The 22830-nt window shown below is 39.4% G+C and overlaps 1 protein-coding gene across 1 annotated transcript in view; it reads left to right on the forward strand.

Annotated features, from left to right (window-relative positions):
* The first annotated feature begins 12250 nt into the window (after nt 1–12250).
* Nucleotides 12251–22830, forward strand: part of coro1a (coronin, actin binding protein, 1A) — a 12727-nt gene continuing 2147 nt past the window's right edge. The window contains exons 1-6 of the mRNA XM_026916593.3: nt 12251–12436; nt 16325–16528; nt 20494–20616; nt 20761–20890; nt 21694–21875; nt 22148–22267. Coding sequence (XP_026772394.2) covers nt 16331–16528; nt 20494–20616; nt 20761–20890; nt 21694–21875; nt 22148–22267 — 753 coding nt within the window. The 5' untranslated portion in view covers nt 12251–12436; nt 16325–16330. The remainder of the gene's footprint in view (nt 12437–16324; nt 16529–20493; nt 20617–20760; nt 20891–21693; nt 21876–22147; nt 22268–22830) is intronic.

Here is a 22830-nt window from a genome sequence, read left to right on the forward strand (position 1 = left end):
CTTAATACGTTAAATTGTTTATTATTTATTCGATTGAACTGATGGTTTTAGAAGCAAAACGAGTGAAGCGAATGAAGCGCACGTACTTGTTAAATATATCAATATATAATTCGGAAATGTTACGTGCAAACCTACGTAAATATTTCACATACAGAATCAATTAGTAACCAAAAGGAAGACAGAACTTTGTTTTATCCTGACGGAATGAAGCTAAGGTTTGTCCGAACGCGTATGTTGGTATAGTAACGTAAATATAGCAAACATAGTAATATTAGCTTATTTTGTAGATTCAAAGTTGATGAAAATTAGCCTGGATTGTTGAGTGAGCTCGCTTCGTGGAACTAAATCCTGAACTAAATCCCGGCGCTCGCTCACGCCGTCACGCTTTTACATTAAGCATGTGCAATATAAATATTAACGCTGATACACTGTACGCAAATCAAGCCAGCTTACAGCTTCAAGAAAGGTGTGTGTGTGTGTGTGTGTGTGATGAAACAGAGGCAATACAACAACAACAACCACAACAAACTGTACTGTTTCTTTTATTTATGGTTTTATTTTTTACATTTATTTTTAACAACAAAGGGCTTTGGATCAATGTGAATATCATTATCGAAACCTAATGAATAATGTAAATATGTTAATGTAGATATGTGTATATGCATACGGTGTGCACACGACACACTAATATGTTTTTATACGCATTAATATATAAAGCAGAGGTATTCAAAGAGAAGGTGTGGAACTTGAATGTGTTTCGGGATTAAAAACGGGCATTTATAGATTAAAAAAAAACAAACAAACAAAAAATAACAGCAAATGAAGCGCCATAACTTTATAACGGTCATTTATAACAGTGTGATGTCATAATACAGAAATGTAGATAGAGACGTATGGAACGTAGTAATGACTAGGCATGTGCCGATGTTGAAATCACAGTAATTGTTAAATAAAATTTATGATATTATTACAGCCTTATATAAAAAAATGACCTGTTTAAAGACCAATAAACTTTATTTTTCTGAACAATGTCTTTCTTTGCTTGTTTCCTTTTTAAACAAACATGAATATGCAAATATTATGCAAATTACGAGTCATAGCACCTCTAATGGTGATACTTTAATAGTTAGAGTTCCATAATACTGTTATTATGCGCTTTAAATAGTTAAAATATTACATATAAAACCGATTAATCGGCACATGCCTAGAGTTTGCACTGTGCATCCAGGTTTAAATGTCGTGACGCTGGTGTTACGATGAATAATTATTTTATCCTTAATGTTAATATAAAGACATGTTTCTAACAGGCAGAATTTTAATGCAGGACGTGTTTTGCGTGCAACGTTTGAGCTGATCGCACGCTAACCACAAAACACAAACCACATCTAATGGTGACCCTGTCACACTTGCTTGGGCTTTAGCAAAGTGTGAAGTGCAAAAGATCACCAGAACTTTTTTTCTTAGAGCAGAAATGCTGACTTGACGTTTTTTAAGTTTGTAGTTAACCTTATTTCTGCGGCTCTTATTTACGGAATGAAACAAATCGATTTTACAAACCTGGAGCATTTTTTTCAGTGGCTGTCGTATAAATATACAAGGAATAAAACACTTCAGGACATGCTGTCACAGGAAAATAATCAACTCTGTGGTGGTGGGGTGAAGCGGAGTTACTGTTACGACCCTGATGTTGATTATTTTCCTATAACAACACGTCTTAAAGTTTGTTATTCCTCTTACAACACAGCAGTTTGCTGAACTGCACGGCGTGTCTGATTCATTTCCTGCAGTGAGTCGATTCACAATCACCACTCAGAAGCGGATCGAGACCGCCTCTCTCAGACGCTAGGACCCGAGTGTGATTTCTGTGTTCTCGCCTGCCTAAAGAACCGCACCGAGGTGGAGAACACACCAGGGTTCCGTCCAAACACACTTAACAATGTGTATGAGAGATAAACCCATAAGACACCTATGCAAATATCAACAGATCGACAACAGGGAACGCGCGTGTGTTTGTTTTTCTTTAATGAGAAAACAGGATTTCCTGTAACTGATCCTGGACCAGTCTGTATCTCTGTCCTGTTTTTCTTTTCGTCACAATGAGTCAAATCCATGTTCCAGCAGTTTGGCACGTTCTTTAACAAAGTTCTTGTTTGTTTTCTTCTCCATTTGGTCTGCATTCCTACATGACATGTTTCTCTGTCATTTGTCTTAATCAAAGAGCCTTAATCAAGTGTTCATCTCGAGAGATGTTTCTGATCTTCTCATTTCAAAGTTATTACTGACTCTGAAATGCCACATCTCTTCTCCTGCAGTTTCTGTAGGTGGCGCCAGAGGGAGCTTTCGCTCTGAAATGCGGCACATTGTGAAAAAAAATAATAATAATTTGAATGTCTTTAAGGTTGTCTCAGGCAATGCTAATGAATAGTGTTCCAGTGTTGAGCTACACGGTGAAGTTTCATGTTCATGTTAGTTCATGTTCATGTTTATAGAAAACAGAAAGCCCCGCTGTGTCCTCAACCACATCAGTGACGCCTGTGTGACATCACTGACGAACTGGATTGAGACAATCTTCCATAGGGCATAATTTTAAAAAATGGGAGCAGAATGAAGAGAAATAGAGAGCGGGACGTCTTTCTCAAGTGCAGCTCGAAAGTGAAACGCAAGCACACCGGTGTAAAACGTTGCAAAATACATGACATCGCTTTGATCGCTTGTTTTTTTTTTTTGTAAAGAATTAAACACCGACTCCACGTCAGAAGTGAATGTAAATCCCTGTTGCATAGCATTTCACTTTCATCACTGCGTTGCAGTCGTGCTACACTGAAATGCAATCACTGAGCTGTGACTGTCACATCTATAAGTCATTCAGGGCAAAGAGCAGGAAAAGGAGAACTACAGCACACACTATTTCATAGAAATATTGTGTATATTTATATATAAAAAAAGAACCACTAATTTTTTTTTTAATATATATAATATTTGTTATAATACAGAGGTGCTGGATTCCCTGATCGTTAGATTAATTATTAATATGATAGTAATTATCATTATTACTTTTATTAAAATGCATATTTATACCCAGGCACGATTGAACCTTTTGTTTGTTTGTTTGTTTGTTTTTATTTTTCTGATTATATTTCCATTATTTTACGTATATAATTTTCCCTACTTTCTCTACTTTCTAATTATTTATTTTTTTTGATAGAAAAGCCACGTTTAATTCTGCTTATTCTAGTAAAGAAAGCTTTCTCGTTGCTGCTTTATGCTCGACATTGTTGTCATCTGGCTCCATCTAGATGAAAATCGTATATTACACTCAAGCGAAGAAGTCGTGGACGTGTTGAGTTTCCTGTTCTCTACTTTAGCATCCTGGGTTTTTTTTCTTTTTTTTACTCATTTTTGGATTTAACATGACTTTATCTTCACACGTGTTTATGTTTGTTTTCATGTTTCTATGTGTTTCCTTTAAGACACACTTTTAACCCTTTAAACACACACAAGTGTCCACACAATAAACCATTGTTTTTATTTTTAAACATCCATCTACACTTGATTTCTAATTATTCAAATCGAATCTACGCTCATTGGATATTTTCCATTTATAGTCCATTTGTTGCTTCCAAAAAAAGTATTGGCCCCCTTCTACCTCATCCGCCAATGAAAAGGGACCAGCAAATATTATTGTAATTATAATCATTATATTTTTTATTCTCATCTACAGCAGTGTTGTTGTTGCTGTTGAGGATGACAATGTGTTTGCGTTTGCTATATTTTTTTATTATATGCATTTTATTAAATAACTTTGGCCACATGTTTTTGTGGTGTATTTAAAAGAAGAAACGTAAATAGTTTCTTCATTTTTCAAGGTGAAATTTGAATCGTTGCGTTTATAGATTTATAGCACGTTAAAAAGAACTGTGCAAAAGTCTAAGTACGTAGGAAAGAAGTTATAAAAAGCGAAGATGCCTTTAAAGCTAATGAGATGAAACATTTCTACGGTAATTGTTGTGAGCGTTTGCGTTTAAAGCTGGATCTGTTCTCAGGTTCACTGTCGTACAGTTTTATAAGCAGATAAAGTGTCCTGATTTCCCCCTCTCAGAGCAGACCGAGTGTTGTTCTCGTGTCTTGGTTTTATTTCCCTCCATGTGCGTCTTTGTTTACACTGCCTTGTTTTTGATTTTGAGTCTTGTCTCCGTCCCTGTCCTATCACTGGTGTGTTTCCTGATTGTGTCCAGGTGTTATCTGTGTTTAGCCCTTCATTAGTTTTATATCATCCCGTGTCTTTGTCTCATTGCAGAGTCTTATCTTGACGCCGTGTCATTAAGTTCATGTTTTCGTGTCTAGTACTTCCTTGTTTTGACCCTCACTCATGTTTCCTGTTTCTCAGTTATGGATTACTCTGGTTTAATGTTGTCTGCTTGTGTTCTGACCCCTGCTACAGACGATGACGATGATTACTGGATCTGCGCTAATAAACTTGCGTCCTGCCGCGTTCTCTCCTGCAAGTTACATAAAATTTTTTCTCCATCTTGGAGAACCTGCTACAGTTCTTCCGAGACTCCATTACGGTTTTATCTGAAAAGTGCATGATGACTTAAAATTTTTCTTAAACCACAAACATTTCTCTCTCATTTATTTTCTGGAAAAAAAAATTAAATCTAAAATTTTCACAAGACATAAAATAAACATCTAAGACAAATTTTAAAGAAAAAAAAAATTATGGTGCCTAAGACTTTTGCACAGTACTTCAGATTATAGATCATTTTTACTCATTTTCTTCAAGGGTGCCAATAATTATGGCATTTGCTGTAGCTATTGAGTGAGTGTTTGAATTTTTTTGTGTGTGCAAGTGTTTTTAGGAGTAGTCTGACAATATCATAACAGGACGGTAAGTCAGGGCTTTTATTTTTATTTATTCAAAGTTTTATTCTGATTAAATATTTGTCTGAAACAGTCACAAACAAATTCTGGTTTCATCTAACTAATTTAGAACTATTAAGGGTTCTTCGGTTGTTTCTTGGAGGAAAGCTTAAAGCTTCTATGCAGAACCCTAGAACAACATTTCTGTATCAGATAGAGGTCCAAGTAGAACCTTTTTTGGAGGATAAGAACCCTTTTTATGAAGTACATGACAAAAGCTAGACACCAAGTGCTGTACAAGACGTGACTTTAATACTAGTGCTCATTAAACACAAACGTGGATGAGGTGCAAAAAGTCATGTGACTTGAGTGACGTGAGTGTCGTGATTTGCGAATACAGTACATTGTTAAGAAATACCTGGCGTTATGGATGTGATATTTTGGCGTTATGGATGTGACTTGTCTAAAGCAGTCAGTACTCCATGTACACTATATGGCCAAAAGTTTGCAGACATCTGACCATCACATTCATATGTGTTTGCTGAACGTCTCATTCCAGATTTACTCCCCCTGTGTTTGCTGTTATAATGAGCTCCACTCTTCTGGGAAGCTTTCCACTAGATGTTGGAGTGTAGCTGTGGAGATTTGTGTTCATTCAGCTACAGGAGCATTAGTGAGATCAGGCGCTGATGTTGGGATGTCGAGGAGGTCTGGGGTTCAGTCGGTGTTCCAGTTCATCCCAAAGGTGTTCAGTGGGGTTGAGGTCAGGGCTCTGTGCAGGACACTCGAGTTCTTCCACTCCAACCTTCACACACCATGTCTTCATGGAGCTCGCTTTGTGCACAGGGGGATTGTCATGCTGGAACAGGTTTGAGTCTCTTAGTTCCAGTGAAGGGAAACTGTAATGCTAAAGCATACAGAGACATTTTAGACAACTGTGTGCTTCAAACTTTTCGAGAAGAAGCACATATGGGTGTGATGGTCAGGGGTGCACATACTTTTGGCCATATAGTGTATCTGCTGTATAAATGATGCCGTTTTCTCTATAATTCGACCAGAGAAGTTAAATATGCTGAAATATAGATGTGTGAACATTTTAAAAGTAGTTTTGTTCCTGTGCTTTATTTTTCCATGGTAAGGTTGAATTGCCTTTCAGAGCTTTTTGTCCCTGTCCCTTAGCATTATGGACAACAATACACTAAAATATCTAGAAAAAATATACAAATAATAGTTTAGGAAATATTCTTGTTTTAATTTTATTGTTTGCTTCAGATGGCGTCCCAGAGATCAAGGCGTGGGTGAAGGCAGCAGTGAGAAACCCTCCTCAGCTGAAAAACGACTCACGCTTCACTGCTCTCCATGTTTAGCTAGTTCTCTAATTTGTTTAGTTTGGGTGAGGGTGTGGCATGTGTACCTTGAACGCTATTGGCTGTCAAACACTTCAACACGCCGTCACTCTTACTTCCTGTTACAAAAGGAAGCATATGAAAGTATGGAATCAGTTCATAGCTCTTGAGTCATTTCATGGAGATTTTAAGCGTTCTTAGCCTCATCAAGTGGTTCGACTTGGAGCACTTTGTTGTAGAGTTCTTCAGAGAACTTTTAAGGGTTCCTCCACAGGAACAACCGAAGAACCCTTTAGAGAGTGTTGAGATTGAATTGTTCTTTTTTTTTAATCTTACCTCAACTGTATATCGGCGTTCCAAATCCACGCACATGTTTATAACATCTGCGATTATTTTACACATTGATGATTTTCTTTATTTCTTATTGTTACTCCAACAGTAACTTTAGGATTTTTTTTCATCACTAACTATAACATTTTTTCTTAGCTATGACATGTTTATCGGGTATGTCAATCTTTACTTTAGTTTCCTCTCTGGTTCTGTTGTACTGGTGGTTCTCCAGACTGTTCACATCTACAGTTCAAATCTACAGTTGAGTGCAAAAGTTTGTACACCCTTAGCGGGGGAAAAATATGGTCAAAAACCTAGCTAATCTCTGAGGACGTGTTAGCTAAACCCTGCACCATGATTTTAAGGTTCCTCCTGACAATCACGAACGGGCTCCTGATTTTAGGCTCATCTTAAAGGGTTATCATGTGCTGTGCGATGTGTACTCACAGCGCTGTGATGTACTCACAGTCCAGTCGTAGTCTTTGATTTCAAATGTTCAGTATTTACGACTCGATGTCCTGTAGCCTGTGAGAGTTGAGATCATTGCGCAACACATACTGAAAATGTGTGGAGTTTTATTCTGGGAGGTTTGACCCTTTAAGATGAATCAAAGACAAAAATCTGTGATTATATCTGAGATCCGTCTCATTGATCGGTTAGTATTGATTTTGAGTCTGTGGATAATTAACAACAGTCTGATGATGATGATGATGATGATGATGTCACTATATCAAAAAACTTATTTTTGTGCCTTGACTAACAAATTTAATCAGCATTAATTAGAGCAAACTAAAAATCTATTCTGCATGGCTTCTCAGAAATTAGAAGCACATGACCGTGAACACACTAGCTAAGAATGGAGAGACAAGAGCAATGCAGATTTTTAGATTTGAGCAGTCAAACTTCCTGCCATTGAAATGCCAAAATGAGACTAACGCATATATTTACACCACATATAATTCACGCTGTTGAATTCTGGATTCTGATAAGTCATCTATTGTCTGTCCTTCCTTCCACACATCTTGTTAGAGTACATACATTCACCATCCACTTTATAAGGAACACCGGTACACCTTCTCAATTATGCAGTTATCTAATCAGCCAATCATGTGGCAGCAGCACAATGCGTAAAACCATGTAGATACAGGTCAAGAGCTTCAGTTATTGTTCACATAAAACACCAGAATGAGGAAAAAGTCTGATCTCAGTGACTTTAACCGTGGCATGGATGTTGGTGACAGACTGGCTGGTTTGAATATTTCAGAAACTGCTGATCTCCTGAGATTTTCACACAGAATGGTGCGAAAAACAAAAAACAGCCTGTGTATGGAGGGTCTGCAGGCTGAAACACCTTGTTGATGAGAGAGATCAGAGGAGAATGACCGGACTGGTCTGAGCTGACAAGAAGTCTATAGTAACTCAAATAAGCATTCTTTATAACCGTGATGAGCAGAAAATCATCTCAGAACACACAACACATGAAACCATGAGGTGGATATTCTGCAGCAGCAGAAGACCTCATGAATTTCCACTCCTATCAGCCACGAACAAGAATCTGAGGCTATCATGGGCACAGCTGATTTTTTCGCTTATCTTCAACTGTCAGCAGCAGATCCGTTAAGTCCTGTATGTTGCGAGGTGGGGCCTCCATGGATCGGACTTGTTTGTCCAGCACATCCCACAGATGCTTGATCGGATTGAGATCCGGGGAATTTGGCCAAGTCAACACTTTGTCATGTTCCTCAAACCATTCCTGAAAAAATTATTGCAGTGTGGCAGGGCGCATTATCCTGCTGAAAGAAGCCACTGCCATTAGGGAATACCGTTGCCATGAAGGGGTGTACTTGGTCTGCAACAATGTTTAAGTAGGTGGTACGTGTCAAAGTAACATCCACATGAATACCAGGACCCAAGGTTTCAGAGCAGAACATTGCCCAGACCATCACACTGCCTCCGCCAGCTCGCCTTCTTTCTATAGTGCATCCTGGTGCCATCTCTTCCCCAGGTAAGCGACACACACGCACCCGGCCTTCCACATGATGTAAAAGAAAATGTGATTCATCAGACCAACTTCTTCCATTGCTCCATGGTCCAGTTCTGATGCTCACGTGCCCATTGTAGGAGCTTTCGGTGGTGGACAGGGTCAGCATGGGCACTCTGACCGGTCTGCAGCTACGCAGCCCCATACGCAGCAAGCTGCAATGCGTTGTGTGTTCTGACACCTTTCTATCAGAGCCAGCATTAACTTTTTCAGCAGTCTGTGCTACAGTAGCTCTTCTGTGGGATTGGACCAGACGGGCTTGCCTTCGCTCCCCACATGCATCAATGAGCCCTTGTCACCGTGTCATCAGTTGTCCTTCTTTGGACCACTTTTTGTAGGTACTAACCACGGCATACTGGAAACACCCACAAGACCTGCTGTTTTGGAGATGCTCTGGTCCAGTCATCTAGCCATCATTACATATAAAATATACTTATACTGAATATTATTACTCATAATAGCTGTGTTAAGTCAGTAATAAATACTGTGTGTGCTGCTGTTATAGTAAAATTCTGAAGTGATGGAGTTGATTATTTTCCTATAACAGCATGTCCCCAAGTGTTTCATTCCTCTTACACCACAGCAATTTGCCAACAATTACAATTTTATCAATTTACAATTTTTATTTATTAAAAAACAGCACATCATACTTTTATCCGTTTATAGTTACATTTACGTTTACATTGTACAGCAAAGATGGGTTGCACCCTAGTGTACCTGGTGCTAAAGTCCTACCAGACAATCTCAGCAAGGCTTTGAAAGCCTGACTGGTGTTTACAGCATTGCCCCACTGCAATGCCAACAATATCGAAACGCTAAACATACGCAAAACCTGCACTTTGCTAACTTCCACCGTCAGCCTACACAAGGTGTGAGTGCTTTTAAACATAGATCGCTCCGTACAAACATTGTTAACTTCACCTTCATCTTAAAGTGTAAGATCATTCTTGAACAAGGCCTCCCTTTTAAAAGATTTTGTAATCTTTTAACTTGGATTAATTATTTTTGACAGAAACTTGGTTGCAGGTGGGCAGTCACAAAGAATTCTCGTATAACCCACGGCGGAGATGGTGGTTTAGCCGTTTAACCACACACACATTGCGTGTGGCTGTTTATTGGTCTCCTAAATTTCAGAAAGAGTTTTGAAATTGTGGCTTTGGTAATTTTACGTTACGAGAAGATTATCATTGCTGGTGGTTTTAACTTTCCTGTTGATGATTATGCAAATTGCACTGCTTTAGACTGGTAGTTTAACCTAGTTTCACATGTAAGAGGATGTAAAAGTACTTTTCATCTTTTGTTCTTGTCTTCTCTCATGGGCTTGATTTAAACCATTTATCTTGTATGGGCCTCTTACTGTCTAACCTTCAGTGTTTAATGTTTGATCCAGTTGTATTAGCTGCTGTTGCTCTTTCTACATACAACAGGTTATTGTGCTTTTAATGGAGAGTCCCCTACAGAGTTTTCCTCATTGTTTCCCAATCACTGCATTAACTGGAGTCTTGCTAGACCATTTCAACCAGTTATGTTTATATTGTGCCAGGAAAAATGGGCAAGCATAAGGATCTGAGCGACTTTGACAAGGGCCAAATTGTGATGGCTAGATGACTGGGTCAGAGCATCTCCCAAACTCCAGGTCTTGTGGGGTGTTCCCAGTATGCAGTGGTTAGTACCTACCAAAAGTGGTCCAAAGAAGGACAACCGGTGAACACGCGACAGGGACATGGATGCCCAAGGCTCACTGATGCGTGTGGGGAGCGACGGCTAGCACAGAAGGGCTACTGTAGCACAAACTGCTGAAAAGTTAATGCTGGCTATGAGAGAAAGGTGTCAGAACACACAGCACATTGCAGCTTGCTGCGTATGGAGCTGTGTAGCTGCAGAGCGGTCAGAGAGCCCATGCTGACCCTGTCTAGCACCGAAAGCTCCTACAATGGACACGTGAGCATCAGAACTGGACCATGGAGCAATGGAAGAAGGTGGCCTGGTCTGATGAATCACATTTTCTTTTACATCACGTGGTCGGCCGGGTATGTGTGCGTTGTGTATATTTTCATATAATCGGCAGTAACAAGATATGCATATACATACACTATATGGCCAAAAGTATGTGCACCCCTCCTAATGATTGAGTTCAAGTGTTTCAGCCACACCAATTGCTTTCAGGTGCCTGAAATCAAGCATATAACCATGCAGTCACTGTTGACAAACATTAGCAGTAGAAAGAGTCATACAGAAGAGCTCAGTGACTTTAAATATAGCAGTGTGAAGTCAGTTGGTGAAATTTCTGCCCTGCTAGATCTGCCCCAGTCAACTGTGTGTGTTATTATTGTGAAATGGATGCATCCAGGAGCAACAACAGCTCAGCCCTCAGCCACAAAGCGGTAGACCAAATGTGTTTAAGCACGTGGCATGTAAAAATCACCCGTCTTCTGTTGCATCACTCACTACAGAGCTCCAAACTGCCTCTGGAAGCAACATCAGCACAAGAACTGTGAGTCAAAAGCTTCACGAAATGTGTTTCCATGGCCAAGCAGCTGCACGCAAGCCTAAGATCACTATAAGTGCAATGCCAAGCGTGGGCTGGAGTGGGTGTAAAGCGCCAACACTGGATGCTGGAGAAGTGGAAACGTGTTCTCTGGAGTGATGAATCACGCTTCATTATCTGAAAGTCTGAAGGATGAATCTGGTTTGGTGGATGCCAGGAGAACGCTACCTACCAGAACACACTGGTACAACACCAGAGTGCCAACCGTGAAGTGTGGTGGAGAAGGAATAATGTTCTGGGCCTGTTTCTTCAGGGTTTGAGCCCCTTAGTTCCAGTGAAGGGTAACGTTAGTGTTAATGTTAATGTTACAGCATACAGAGATATTTTACACAATTGTATGCTTCCAACTTTGTGGCAACAGTTTAGAGAAGGCCTTTTCCTGCTCCAGCATGACAATGCCCCTGTGCACAAAGCGAGCTCTATAAACACATGGGTTGAGAAGTTTGGTGTGGAGGAGCTCTGACCTCAACCCCACTGAACATCTTTAGGAGGAACTGGAACATCAGTTGTGAGCCAGACCTTTTCATCTAACATCAGGGCCTGACCTCAGAAATGCTCATGGCTGAAATTCCCACAGACACGCTCCAAAGTCATGTAGAAAGCCGAGTGGAGGCAGTTACAGCCATATTAATTCACAAGATTTTGGAATGGGATATCTAAAAAGCTCATATTGGTGTGATGATCATATTGTGTATAATTAGTGAAAGTTAAGCATAGTAAACAAAGTTTCTTAAAGAACAGGATGTGGGCAAAACTTTGTCGCTTGCAAAAAACAAAAAATCCAAAACTTCCAGTTTCTCTCGAAATTGTGTGTACTACGCTTTACTTTTACTACATCTGCAATCTGAGCTGAAGTACACTGCAGTTACTTCCTGGATTCTTCTTCTGATATACGTATGTTTACATATAGTATATAATTTCAGGAATAAATGCTGAGGTTTGTGCTTTTTTGTGCGTTGATGCTGAAATAGAAACCATCAAAGATCTCATGTGTGGCTTTTGTCAGTCACTAAATTGGAGTCACATGGCACAGAGAAGACGGCAAGCCTTTTTGTCATCTCGAGAAACTCTTTAAAAGGAAAAAGAGAAAAGCAGAAGCTGCTCAGAGAGACAGAAAGAGAGACGCCTCCCATTTTCATCTGCACTGTAAAACTTTCATTTCCTCTCCCATTTAAGCAGAAATCCTCCAGCTCCTACACACTTCTCTCTCTGTCCATCTGTCTATCTCTCTTCTCTTTCTCTCCTGCTGTCCACTTAGTCAGCAGCCAGAACCGGAACCGGATCCGAACCCCACCCCACCTCCAGCTGCAGGTATGGTGAACCAGTGTGAACTGGTGTGAGCACATCTAAAGCCTCATCACTTATTTGGACATGAAAAAATATGCAGATGAGTAAATATGAGACGTTTGAGACTTTTGCATTGAAAATCTGGAAAAAGTGAACTTTATGTTTAGAAATGATGTTTTTGGGTATGAAAAAAGCCTTAATGATGAAATTGACACATGCACAGTTACACAGAAAAAAGTACTACATTTTTAAGGGATTTCAGGTACAAGCATTGTTTGCAAAAATGGTACATGGTTAGTTTTACATGGTTACTCCAAGCGTACTCCTTTAGTACCTTTAGTGTGCTGTACCTAGAAAGGTGCATGTAAAAGATAAAAGTAAGTAAAGGTACCAGATTGCACTTGTCCGTGTTGCTGACGCGGTTCCATCAAGGGTACAGGTTTTGTACCTTCAGTGTGTTATCGTTCACTTATTACAGTGCATGTAGTGCTTTTAAAGCAAGAAAAGCGTTAAAGGTACATTAGATGTCCTTAAGATCCAATTATGTACCTTAAAGTATTTTTAAAGGCATAAATATATACACTAAAGGTGCATATGATGTGCTCTGGATGGTACCATGTCAGCGGCAAGGGAAAGTACCGGTCAGTACCTTTATTTCTGAGACTGCGGGATGAACAACTGAAAAATGGTCCAAGTTAACTCTTGGCAAGGGGATAAAACATGTAAAAGTGTACAGTTTAAGAGTTAATATGAATCATTGTGTGATGTAACGGATATGTGATGCTAAATTTGAAGGTAGTCGAGTATGAATGATCATCACTGACATGGTGGCCTTAATGCTACATCTTTTTTTTTTTTTTTTTTTTACTGTTAATGGTTTCAAAAATAGTGTGATGTTAAAGGTCACACCATGAAACCCTGAAGTTGGGCAGTGGTAGCTCAGTGGTTAAGACAGACTACTGATTGGAAGGTCATGAGTTTAAACGCAGCACCACCAAGCTGGCACTGCTGCGCCCTTGAGCAAGGTCCTTAACCCTCAACTGCTGTATAAATGAGATAAATGTAAGTTGCTCTGGATAAGGGTGTTTGCCAAATGCCATAAATATAAATGTAAGTCAGTGCTGCAGTGAAACAGTAGATAACTGCATGATATGAACTTCATGATGATGTTATTATGGACATGTTAATATGCAGTATTTGCAGTTGAAGAGCACTTCCTGTAGTAAAGTTCACCCAAAATTAAACACATGATTATTTAGAGGCTCATTTGCGTACTGTAAAGACCAAAGATTAACGTGAACAAGCTGTAGAGGACACATAGGCGTGTCCCGATTCTTTGTATGTTTGTTCAGTAGGATGTGGTTTAACTGAAATGTCACGCTCCCCTCCATTAACACCTTATTGTATCTCGTGAGAAATATCGTGAAGCGACGATAGAGATCCGCTCACAGAGAGCGTTATTCGAAAGTCAGGCTGGAACATTTTCATGAAAAATGTTCTAACAACGTTCTATCTGCTGTCTAACACAAGGTTAGGACCTTAGACCTTATGGTTGTACAAACATGTGTATGCTAAAAAGCCTTCTCAGAATATCCAGGATTTACAGTTACACTGTTCTTTCAGTGACTGAGATAATGGTGTCTTTAACAATAAAGAAGAATGAGTTAATTTACAGTGTGAATTTCACACATTCTCTCATATCTGGATGTTCTTTAAGACCTTGATTAACACTGTGATAAGCCAAGTCTACTTTCTGAGAGAATGAAGATGAGGATGCAAAGCATAAAAAAAGAAAAGAGAAAATGCACCAGCATCCTCTTTCTCTTTCCTTCCTCTATTTCATGCAGTTGTGATGAAGCAGGATGAAGCTCTGTGCATAATGAATACGAAACACTCTAATGAAGAAGCCTCTAAGATAAAAGTTTTTTAGTGATGTTAGGAATTAGTGTGTTTTAGTCTGGTGTTAAAAGTGCAGAAAAAGATCACTCTGCTCTACACTTTCTCCTTTTTCTCATTAACTCCTCAGCCATGTAGAATGGTACGCTTCCTTTTTAAGACATTTCCTGTGTAACAGTTTCATCATGCTGAGTAAAAAAAAAGAGCACCTTCATGCATCCAAAACGAACCTGCTTTGGCCCACCATTTTCTCACTTTGTACAACTGAGTACACTCAAATTTGTGCCCCCTTCGATATTTAATTCTCAGCATCAAGATATTTACTCTTAGTCTTCCTTCATTATTGCCTTTGTGCATGAAAATAAAAAAAATTATATTCTGAACGTAAGATCTCACACACTCTTATTCAAACTGTTTTTCTATTATTGTCTAACTTGGAATCCTTTTTTTTGTAGAGAAATTGCAAAACAGATTCAACTTTTCCCTCCAGAAACGATGATGGGGTGTGCAAACTTTTGCACAGCATTTGTTTTTTTTTCAAAGCAAACTCTGAAACTCTCCATACAAACTCCCCATTTAAAAAAAATAGCAGGAAGTTTAAATTTTGTCTTTTGTCTCTCTTCTTTGGTGCACCATTAAGAGTTCTTCTGTTCCTCTGAGGGAACTTTTAAGGTTCTACGCAGAACCCTACCACTGATTTCTGGTTTTTGGAAGCTATGAATCCTTAAATATCTTCAAAGAACCCTTGAAGAGCTCTTTTCCTCGAGTGTGGGTTGCAATTATGGCATTATTTAGGTGCATATAAATATAGAGTAAATTATTATCACAAATCTGTTTTTATTTTTTTTTTTAATTTTTGAATGAATTAACCAGTGGCTTTGGTGCATCACACATCCTAATATATTCCTTTATGATAATCTGAATGGCCATTTAACTTAGTCTAAAGAAAAACAGGAATGATCCCGCAATGTTATAGTTTTAATAAATCAATTTTAATAAATCATGAAAGCATTGATGGACGTTAATGATGTTCCAAAGATACATGCCTCAGTGACAAATCATTTATGCCTTCAAACCCCAGTGTAGTGTGTTTTATTTTAATTATTTTTTAAAGTGTAGTCCTCCTGGCCATGTTTAGTTCTTCATCAGATTAAAAAAATACAGTGTGGAGTTTGATTTGACTAGTTTCTGAATAACAATGCTTTTACAACTATTAGTTCATTCGCTGAGTCTGAATCAGAGTGAAATTGATTCTTTTGGGTTGTTTAGTTTCACACTGAGCATAATTAAACTAATAAAAAAATTATTTTAAAAAAAACATTGTCTGAGAAAAAAAAATCTTTCATTCACTGGTCAGAAATACATTGATGAGAAAAACTTGAATGAAGCGCGTGTAAAGATCACAAAAATCACCCGAGTGTGGAGAACATGGAGCTGAAGCTCACTAAATGATTCAATAATGATATAGATAATGAGTTTATAAAACACGTGGCATTTCTGCAGCAGTGCAGCTCTGTCCTTTGTCTCGGTTTAGAAGTAAATTAACGCTACAATCCAAACAAACAGCACGACTGATTAATTTCCTCCAATGAGTGGATTCAGAATCACTTTCTCCCTCGAGTTCACTCAGAAGCGGACCGAGAATCAGAGTGAGATCGCTGTGTTCTCACCTGGAAAAAGAACCGCACTTAGGATGAGAACACATCGTTCACACACACACACTAAACACTGTGTATGTGAAAGCAATCTAAGATAAAAATATCTAAGTGTCTACTATAGCTGCTAACACAATTTGACCCAAAATAAGTAAAGTAAGAAAATATATTTTCCATCTGAGTGTGCAACTAAACAGATTAGTCCGTTAGTCGAGTCTAAATCCGATCATGGATAAAAGACGATTAGATTTGCAATGCTAGTTCATCCTATCATCAGAAATGTTTAGATTTCTGTAAATTTGAGGATGCAGGACAGACGTGACCGCTCCTGATCTGCTGAGCTTCTTCTCCGTCTCCGCAGTTCATCATGTCCAGGAAAGTCGTCAGGTCCAGTAAATTCCGCCACGTCTTCGGCCAGGCCGTGAAGGCGGACCAGTGCTACGAAGACATCAGGATCTCTCAGATGACATGGGACAGCAACTTCTGCTCCGTCAACCCCAAGTTCGTGGCCATGATCGTGGACGCCAGCGGAGGAGGAGCCTTCATCGTCCTGCCGCTAAGCAAGGTGAGCACCAGGTTAACGAGTCACGCCCGCAGTGCATCATGGGCATGCGAGACATTACGCAAAATTAAAAACAAAATACAGGCGAATGTGTGATGTGATCACACCAATACAGCAATAAATTACGCCAAGACGCTCACAGAGCACAAAAACACACAAAAAATCTATACTTAAAATACTTAACATACTTATGCATTAAAATATTAATATGCTAATATGATTAATTATTAGTAATGAGTAATATTATTAATCTTTAATACTAATATTCATTTCTTGTAAGTGAATTAATGCCTAAGTACAATGATCTTTTTTTAATTTATGTATTTACTTATTTTTTACAGAGGCATCTTAGATAAAAGCCCAGGTTAGTTAGTAAACAAACAAACAAACAAATAATTGTGATAATGACTATATATGGTATATAAAGTTCGGCTCTGGCCTGAAGGTCACGTTTGCACATTTTTCTCTTTTCTTGGTTTAACACACTTCCTGATCGTTATTCAGGTTTTTATCTGTTAAGTTGAGTGTGTTAAAGCAGAAAAACACAAAAATGTGCTCAGGAGTGTGTATAAGAACCAGTGCACATTTTAATAGAGGGACTGTATTTAACAGCAGAGATCAAAATATTTTCCCATTTTAAAATTTATTTAAAATATAATAATTAGAAAAATCTAAACTCAGATCAGCTTTGCAAACTCGGCTTGTGATGCCGGTAAACTGCACATGTGACTTTGTCCCTCTTTTTTTTTTTTGTCACTGTTTGAATTTGAAAAAAGCTCCAGCTCAGTTCAGTGAGTCAAATCATTTGATTCAGCTCATCAGTGAGTCGATTCTTTCAGCTCACTGCCATTTTTTTTTCTAAACAAAACAAATTTTGCGATGTTTCGATGTGTGATTGTTCTTCTTTGCCGGAAATTGTTTTAAATCGTTTAAATTGTCTTCTTTGTTTTATGAAATCATACTTTTCAAATCAAAATTTTCATTAACAAAATAACATTACAGTGTTCACCTAAAAGAGCTGAGTCAAAAGAGTCGACACATCACTTGACTCATCTCATGAAGCATTTTTGCAAATCAGGAAGTCAGGTTTCTCCATCAAGCGTCATCAGATCTTTCACACGTCTGTTTTTTTTCTTTTTCTCCTCTCACGCACACATTGCGCGCGATTTTTTGCCATATTTGGGCAGTTTGTGTATCTGCACGTCTGCACAGGATGTGGTGACAAGCAAGCAGAATGAGTGTGTGAGAAGAAGGACAGCTGCCTGTTTCAAAAACACTCACATCAGTTACTCGTGTGTGTGTGTGTGTGTGTGTGTGTGTTGTACTGTGGCTCTGAAGGGCAAGGCCCCGAAAAAAATTAAATCTGTCAAAGTTTTAACAGATTACAATAATTTGGAAGATTAGGTACAAAATTTTAACTTCACATTTGTAATGATTAAAAAAAACTTTCTAAAAAAAAAATCACAATATCTCAGAAAAATATATTGTGGCATAATTTATCATGAAATCAATATTATATTTTCATATCCCTCTGCCCTAATTTACAGTTGACTTTTTATTTAAAGCAGATTTTTTATTTAAAGCAGATTTTTTTATTTAAAACTGACTTTTTGTTTAAAGCTGACTTTTTTATTTAAAATTTTACTCTTTTTTTTTATACCTCCAGAAACCATTGTTCTACATTTCAGTGAAAATGTAGGACCCTTAATGGTTCTTCTGTTGGACCTCTGAGGGAACTCTTTAAGGTTCCATGCAGAACCCTTTTTTGAAAGCTAAGAACCCTTAAGGAACCCTTGAAGAGCACTTTTTCTAAGAGTGTGGGTTTCATTGACATTACTTCAGTGTTGATTCAATGTTCAATGATCATTCTGCACTTTTCTAAACATTTTGTGTTAGCTACACTATACGGCCAAAAGTATGTGCACCCCTGACCATCACATCCATATGTGCTTCTTCTCCAAAAGTCTGAAGCACACAGTTGTATAGAACGTCTGTGTGTGCTGTAGCATTACAGTTTCCCTTCACTGGAACTAAGAGACTCAAACCTGTTCCAGCATGACAATGCCCCTGTGCACAAAGCGAGCTCCATGAAGACATGGTGTGTGAAGGTTGGAGTGGAAGAACTCGAGTGTCCTGCACAGAGCCCTGACCTCAACCCCACTGAACACCTTTGGGATGAACTGGAACACCGACTGAACCCCAGACCTCCTCGACATCCCAACATCAGCGCCTGATCTCACTAATGCTCCTGTAGCTGAATGAACACAAATCCCCACAGCCACGCTCCAACATCTAGTGGAAAGCTTCCCAGAAGAGTATGAGATGTTCAATAAGCACATATGGGTGTGATGGTCAGGGGTGCACATACTTTATAGCCATATAGTTTACATGAGCATCGTAGCTTCTGTGCTAAACTAAAGAAACAAACTGTACACACTGAACACATCTCAGGTGATCAACTCAGTTTAAAGAACTTCTGCTTTAAGTGAGAATCAGAGTTCATGAAAGTGCAACTGCAAACACACCCACACACACACACGCATACGCACATACACACGTGCACACATACACACAGTCTGTCACAGGGTTAGTGGCTGGTATGGATGATTGACATCTGCTGACTGAATTCCTCTCATCTGCTCTCCTTTTGTGTCTTTCACACTCTCTGCCTCACTCTCTCTGTCTCACTCTCTGCCTCACTCTCTCTGTCTCACTCTGTCTCACTCTCTCTGTCTCACTCTGTTTCACACTCTCTGCCTCACTCTCTCTGTCTCACTCTCTGCCTCACTCTCTCTGTCTCACTCTCTCTGTCTCACTCCCTCTGTCTCACTCTGTTTCACACTCTCTGCCTCACTCTCTCTTTCTCACTCTCTGCCTCACTCTCTCTTTCTCACTCTCTGCCTCACTCTCTCTGTCTCACTCTCTCTGTCTCACTCTCTCTGTCTCACTCTCTGTTTCACACTCTCTGCCTCACTCTCTCTGTCTCACTCTCTGCCTCACTCTCTGTCTCACTCTCTCTGTCTCTCTCTGTCTCACTCTCTGTTTCACACTCTCTGCCTCACTCTCTCTGTCTCACTCTCTGCCTCACTCTCTCTGTCTCACTCTCTGTCTCACTCTCTCTGTCTCACTCTCTTTGTTTCACTCTCTGTCTCACTGTCTCTATCTACTCTGCCTCCTTGTCTCACTCCTTATGCGTCACCCTGTCTGTCTCACTCTCTGCTTCACACTTTTTCTCTCCTTCTCTATTTCACTCTCAATCTCTCTCATCCTCCCCATCTCCTTCTCTGTCTCACCCTCTCTTTATCCCTTTTTCCCTCTCATCATCTCTATCTCAACCCCTCTCTCTCCCCCGCTCACTCTTTTTGCCTCACACTGTCTGTCTGTCTGTCCCTCTCTCTCTCTCCCTGTCTCACCCTCTTCATCTCACTCTTTTGTATCTTAGTTTAAACTTACTCTTGCTGTATCACTTTGTCTGTCTTACCTTCTGTCTCACCCTCCCTGTCTCACTCTCACTGTAAACTCCTGACAGGTTCTAGATATTAAGAAGAAAATAACGAGCAATAATTTGGAGTTTGCTGCACACTTAAGCACTTAACTCTTGGAAAAAAGAGAGTTCTTCAAGGGTTCTTTAAGGGCTCATTGGATAATTAAGGGTTCTAATTGGAACCGTTTCTCATAGGGAAACATTTTCTTGTAGTCTTCTACATAGTACCTTTATGTAAAACACCTTCTGCACAATTTGCATCTCAATATCGGCACTACAATCTCGTTTGCTAATTGTGAAGATGTTGACATACTTGTTTTGTTTTTTTTAACCTTTTTCAGGCTTTCTTGAGTATGAAGTTGATTTAACCCTGTCAGTGTTGTAACACAGCGCCTCCTGCTGGTGACGATGTATTAAATCTCTACACTCTCATCATTCCTCTCTCTTTCCTCCTGTCTGTCTGTCTGTCTGTCATGTTCTACAGACGGGACGTATCGATATGTCTCAGCCCACCGTCTGTGGACACACCGGACCCGTGCTGGACATCGAGTGGTGTCCACACAATGACAACATCATCGCCAGCGGCTCTGAGGACTGCAGTGTGATGGTGAGAGGATCTTTGACCTTTTACAGCGTTGGTGCTGTGTTGTCATCGAACTGCATCCTGAACATCTGAACTGATGCTTCAACGGGTGTGATAGTGTGACATCATCGGTTGATATAGAAGTGTGTGTGTGTGTGTGTGTGGTAGATCTGGGAGATTCCTGATGGAGGTCTGACGACTCCTCTGAAGGAGCCGGTGGTGAAGTTGGACGGTCACTCGAAGCGTGTGGGGATCCTCAGCTGGCACCCGACTGCACACAACGTCCTCATGACTGCAGGTCACACACACACACACACACATACAGTACACTATATACATATGTATTAGGGAGGCAACTGAATACTAATACATTATTCAGAATGAACAGAGAATAAACGAATATGAATACAGATAAGAATACGAGGAGAGCTATTCACACTTTTTTAAATAAATCTTGCCAGAAAGGTTCACAGGTCAAGGCTAAAGGTGTGTATCGGGACTGGGATCCTGTTGGACATAATAAAAAATTGACAAACAAAGACCACGAACATTAACATGAACATTAACACAAATATTAACACAAACATTAACATAAATATGTACATGTTCATGAACTTGAACATGTGTGAAGTGCTGCATGATGCATTTACAGCATTTATTCATTCATCCTTAGTAACAGCCTGGTCAAGATCAGGCTGGTTTAAATTAGACTACTAATTTGTTTATATATTGGGAAATAGAGCCAAGTAAATTGGTTAGAAAATATCACAGGCCAGAACAAACAAAACTAATAACTGTGTGTGTGTGTGTGTGTGTGTGTGCGTATGTGGGATTAAAAATATATATTGTCTTGTGCTCTTCTCTAGAATTCACACACCATGCTGATATTTCTACATCTGGGTTTTTCTTCCACTTTTGGCAAAGTGGTCAATATTTAAGTAAATAACAGAACAAAAAAACCCTCCAAGTTTAGGCCACGCCCACTTCAGGTTTAAATCTGAAAACAGAAACAGTAAGCAGATACGGTACATATACATGCTGATGAAGTAATGAAACGTCACAGCTGGTATGGATGTGTGAAATTTCACTCTGTCCTCACAGGCTGTGATAATCTGGTGATCCTGTGGAACGTGGCTCGCGGTGAAGCCATGGTGCGAATCGAGTCCGTACACACCGACATGATCTACAGCGCCTGCTGGAACAGAGACGGCTCACGCATCCTCACGTCCTGCAAGGACAAGAAACTGCGCGTCCTCGATCCACGCAAAGGCACCGTCATCACCGTACGTCCCAAAACTAACACACGTGATTCATTAAAATGTATAAAACGCTGTGTGGTGCTGTTCTAGTAAAACAATCAGTGATGAAGCAGAGTCACTGTTGATTGTTTTCCTATAACAACACGTCCTTGAGTGTTTTATTCCGCTTATACGACATCAATTTGCTAACGATTACAAATTTCTATTTATTAAAGAATGACGTCTTACTTTTTTATCCGATTATAGTTACATTTAATGTTGTAGTGTTAAACACGTTAAACATTCCTGTGTTTCAGGAGAAGGACAAGCCTCACGAGGGTTCCAGGCCTGTGCGAGCCGTGTTCGTGTCCGAGGGGAAAATCTTGACCACCGGTTTCAGCCGCATGAGCGAGAGACAGGTGGCGCTGTGGGACCCGGTAAGCAGCCGAGGCGCTGATGAGTCCTGAGGAAATGTTAAAATCAGTTTAGAGCTGCAATTATCACATCATTTTAGATTAATTATGGTAAAATGGTGCTTTAATTTTTATCTTAATCTAATCGTTTAAATTTCTGAGATTGTTTAAATTGAAATTTTTGAGGTGTTAATTGTGATCTGATTGGTTACAGTAGCTTAGGATTTACACTTTAGGGGAAAAAAGTGTTCTGAGTCCATCTGGACCTCATCAACTTTCCTAATAATAATAATAATAATAATAATAATAATAACAATAACAATAATGGATAGATGAGTATATCAGTAGGTAGGCTGATGTATGGGTGGATGCAGAGTTGCAGATAAACACAAATGGATTGATATATGAATGGACAGATATGTGGATGGAGGGATGGTGGAATGAATGGGTAGATGGATGGTGGAATGAATGGGTAGATGGATGGTGGAATGAATGGGTAGATGGATGGATAGATGAATAGATGCATTTACAAATGTATGGATGGATGGATAAAGTGTGTAGATGTATGTGTGGGTGGATGCAGAGTT

The sequence above is a fragment of the Pangasianodon hypophthalmus genome, chromosome 13 (assembly GCF_027358585.1).
Source record: "Pangasianodon hypophthalmus isolate fPanHyp1 chromosome 13, fPanHyp1.pri, whole genome shotgun sequence".
In the NCBI taxonomy this organism is placed as follows: Eukaryota; Metazoa; Chordata; class Actinopteri; order Siluriformes; family Pangasiidae; genus Pangasianodon; species Pangasianodon hypophthalmus.